We start from the raw sequence: 4480 nt of genomic DNA, 5'->3' as shown, positions 1-4480 counted from the left end.
ACGGTTCAGTCTGTTACATTCAATACCCTGCTCGTCAGCAAAACCCTAGATATAATTAGCAATCCAGAGGAAACTACTTTCAAAGAAGTAACCCACCCCGTTTTTGATTTCCACCTTACCATCAACAAAAAATAACCTATGATCAGCCTCTACCACTCACTGGTCCACCACCAGAAGAGAACCCTCCTGATAACTAAATTACAAAAGCAACCAACTCATCTCTCAGAACCGAAGACTGTATCAAGCCTTCCTACGATATCATTCTCCTTCGTCTCTTTTTCTCTCATGCTCTAACCCTACGACATCTGTATCATGGCTGATAAATCCAATTTTCATCCTGCACATTCAGTAACAAACATAAAGAACTTCATACCTGTTATTCTCGATACCGAAAAGAGCAAATACGCTTCATGGGTAGAATTGTTTAAAATCCAATGCCGCTCATATGATGTCATTGATCATAGAATCCCTGCTACCACTACCGAACAGTCCTCCACTTCTGATGCTTCCACGACACCAACTCGTACAACAAACTCTGCAGGCTGGTCTAGCTTGGATTCCATTGTCTTACAATGGATATATGGAACCATCTCTCCCGATCTTCTTGAAACCATACTAGCTCCTGATACAACAGCTCAACTTTCTTGGGAACATCTTCGAAATATTTTTCAAGACAATGAACACTCGTCTGCGCTTTACCTCAATGCACAATTCTCTACCAAGCGAATGGAAAACTTTCTGAATGTGTCTGCATATTGTCAACAACTTAAACTTCTGTTAGATCAGCTAGCAAATGTTGGTGAAATTATTAACAATAGTCAATTGGTAATACAACTTATTGTAGGTTTTCCCGAAAGCTATGAAGTTGTTTCATCTCAAATTGCTCATATGAAAAAGTTACCTGATTTTTACAAGGCTCGTCCAATGGTGATTCTATAGGAAACTCGCAAACACTAGCAAGCTGTCGCTACTAATCATACCAAATCTGCTCTTGTGGCCGCCACTTCCAATTCTTCGAATAAGAGTCCGTCTTCTTCTACTGCTCAAAATTCCTCATCTCCAAGCACTTACTCTCAATCGAATACAGGCTACAAAAACAATGATAATTACCAGCGTGGCGGTGGTAGGAACTCTGGAAATCGTGGTGGCAGAGGTAGTCGCGGTGGACAAGGGCGCCAACATTCGAATCGGGGGTTAGGGTTTAATCAATCGATGTGGAATCATTATCCCCCACAGTACCAGCCATGGGCTTGGCAGCTATGGACCAGTCCTCCTCCTCCTTATCCTACTTCTATTTGGGCTCGGCCCAATAGACAACAGATAAATAATGCAGGCCCAGGTATTTTAGGTGCACAGCCCAACTTCCACAACTCTTCTTATGCTTCACAAGCTAGTTATGCACCTACAGACATTGATGCATCGTTTCATACTCTCTTGCTTCATCCACCTGATAGAAATTGGTACATGGACACTGGCGCGACTTCTCATATGGCTTCCTCCTCAGGTACACTCAAGTCCTATTATCCTTTGAGCATTAATAAAAATATTGTAGGGAATGGCCAAGGAATTCCTGTTTATGGGTATGTTAATGCCTCTTTTCTTACCCTCACTCAACCACTCTTATTAAAACATGTGTTACACTCTCTGAAATTAATCAAAATTTTGTTTTTGTTAGACGTTTACTTAAAGATAATCATGTTTCTCTTGAATTTGACCCCTTTGGTTTTACTATGAAGGACTTCCCGAGGGACACGCCAATCATGAGATGTAATAGCACTGGCGACCTCTATCCACTCTCTCCTTCTATGCTCTGCACTCTTGGATCATCTTCTGGTTTTCTTACCGTGTCTCAACAACTTTGGCATCACCGTTTGGGACATCCGGGAAATAATATTTTATCTTTTCTTAGAAATAATAAAGCAATTGCTTGTAATAGGACTAGTAATAAGACAAATGTTTGTCAATCTTGTGTTTTTATGAAACAAATAAAATTGCCTTTCTTAGATTCTTCAAACTCTATTACCGTTTGACATTGTGCATAGTGATGTGTGCACTTCCTCAATTTTAAGTACCAACGGTCATCGGTTTTATGTTCTTTTCCTGGACGACTTTACCAACTTCTATGGAATTTTCCGCTCTCAAATAAATTACAAGTTTATTCAACCTTTCTCACTCTTAATAACCACATCAACACTCAATTTAACATGTCGATAAAAACCTTTCAATGTGACAATGGCAAAGAATATAATAATAATTCCTTTCATAATTTTTGCCTGACTAACGGTATGTCTTTTAGTTTCTCATGTCCCTACACTTCCTCTCAAAATGGGAAAGGCGGGCAAAAAATCCGCCTTATCAACAACAACATCTGCACCCTCTTATCTCATTCCTCGATGCCACTTAATTTTTGGCACCATGCACTCCTAATGGCAACATATCTTCTTAACATCCTTCCCAACAAACTTTTAAATAACTCTATGCCTACTCACTTTCTCTATAAACGCCATTCGTCTTAAGATCATTTACGTGTTTTTGGATGCCTGTGTTACCCGCTTCTCCCTTCCACTACCATACACAAAATCAATGCTCGCTCCACTCCTTGTGTTTTTCTCGGCTACCCAACACATCATCGTGGATATAAGTGTTATGATATTTCCAATAATAAAATAATTATTGCGCGTCATGTTATCTTTCATGAAACTGAGTTTCCTTTCTCCAAACTCAATCCTTCTAAACCTCCAGCATATACTTCCTTTACAGATGACCCATCTATCTGTGTCAGGCCCGAGATCCATCAACCCATAAACCACATGTCCAACAGCCCGTAACCAACCCCCTCTATGGCCCAAACTCCTCCTATGACCCACTCTTCTTCTACAGCCCAACTTGATTTGCATCCACCCATTTCTTCTACTAGGCCTACAGAGCCCAATTTTACTAGTCCATATCCTCCTAAAAGCCCACCTCCTCCAGCACAAACAACTCGTACGGTCCATACTCATAGTATGTCAGGTATTTACAAGCCCAAAATTCCTTTTAATCTCTCCATATCTACCTCTTTATCTGTTATCCCACGCACTCCCATAGAGGCATTACTTGACTCTAATTGGAAAATAGCTATGATCGACGTATTTAATGCTTTAATTCATAATAAGACTTGGGTTTTGGTACCGCGGGCAAATAACATGAATATCATAGGATCTATGTGGGTGTTTAAACATAATATGCATTCTAATAGTTCTTTTGAGCACTAAAACGCTCGTTTGGTTTGTGATGGAAGGTCACAACAGGTTGGAGTTGATTGCTATGAGACATTTAGTCCAGTGGTTAAACCTAACACTATTTGCACTGTACTAGCACTTGTTGTTTCACGTTCTTGGTCGATTCATCAGCTCGACGTCAAGAACGCCTTCTTACATGGTCATTTGCACGAAACAGTATACATGCATCAACCGATGGGTTTTCGCGATCTTAAATTTCCCAACCATGTCTGTCTTCTTAAGAAGTCATTGTATGGCCTTAACTGGCTCCCCGTGCTTGGTATCAACGGTTTGTAGATTTCGTCAAAAAGATTGGGTTTATTAACTCTACATGTAATAATTCTCTGTTTATTCATCGCAATGGTCCCGACATGGCTTATTTATTGCTTTACATTGATGACATCATCCTTACTACATCGAGTGTTAAGCTACGACTCTCCATCAATTTATTAGCACGGGAGTTCGCCATGAAGGATCTTGGTCCGTTGAGCTATCTTTTGGGCATTGCCGTCACTCGCCATTCGAATAGTCTTTTCTTAAACCAATAAATGTATGCCAAGGATATCATTGCGCGTGCTGGATTACTAAATTGTAACCCAGTATATACTCCAGTGGATACTTCTCCTAAGTTACGCTCTACCGATGGTAATCCTGTTGATAATCCGACCAAATTTCACAGTCTAGTAGGAGCTTTACAGTACTTGACTTTTACTCGCACGGATATTTCTCATGTCGTCGACCCGGTCTGTCTACATATGCATGATCTACGGGAGTCACACTTACATGCTTTACAGCGCATCGTCCAGTATTTAGAGGGCACACTTGATTATGGTTTACATTTGTATACATCATCTACGAGTCGTCTTCTAGCTTATACGGATGCCGATTGGGCCGGGTGTCCCGATACGAGACGCTCTACTTCTGAGTATTGTGTTTATTTGGTCGTCCAAACGGCAACCAACTCTTTCTCGCTCCAGCGCTGGGGCTGAGTATCGTGGCGTTGCGAATGTTGTTTCTGATACATGCTAAATTCGGAATCTCTTGTTAAATTACATTGTCGACTCCCGCGATGTACCCTTGTTTTTTGTGACAATGTTTCGGCTATTTATCTCTCGGGCAATCTAGTTCAGCATCAACGTACCAAACATATTGAAATGGATATTCATTTTGTTCGTGAAAATGTTGCACGCGGTGAAGTTCGGGTTCTTCACGTCCCTTCG

The 4480-nt window shown here is 40.8% G+C and overlaps 2 protein-coding genes across 2 annotated transcripts; both read left to right on the top strand.

The window, feature by feature from the left end:
• The first annotated feature begins 312 nt into the window (after window positions 1-312).
• On the top strand, window positions 313-2030 carry LOC139864469 (uncharacterized). Its single transcript, XM_071853052.1, has 3 exons — window positions 313-825; window positions 958-1580; window positions 1676-2030. The coding sequence occupies exons 1-3, from the start codon at window positions 313-315 to the stop codon at window positions 2028-2030; spliced, it is 1491 nt and encodes a 496-aa protein (XP_071709153.1).
• A 1778-nt stretch (window positions 2031-3808) lies between these two features.
• Window positions 3809-4249, top strand: LOC139864468 (uncharacterized mitochondrial protein AtMg00810-like). Its single transcript, XM_071853051.1, has one exon. The coding sequence runs from the start codon at window positions 3809-3811 to the stop codon at window positions 4247-4249; it is 441 nt and encodes a 146-aa protein (XP_071709152.1).
• Window positions 4250-4480: the final 231 nt, after the last annotated feature.

Source organism: Rutidosis leptorrhynchoides, chromosome 8 (genome assembly GCF_046630445.1).
Source record: "Rutidosis leptorrhynchoides isolate AG116_Rl617_1_P2 chromosome 8, CSIRO_AGI_Rlap_v1, whole genome shotgun sequence".
NCBI classification, from domain to species: Eukaryota; Viridiplantae; Streptophyta; class Magnoliopsida; order Asterales; family Asteraceae; genus Rutidosis; species Rutidosis leptorrhynchoides.
Note: the sequence above shows the minus strand (reverse complement) of the source record. Positions and strands in the feature narration are given on the sequence as shown.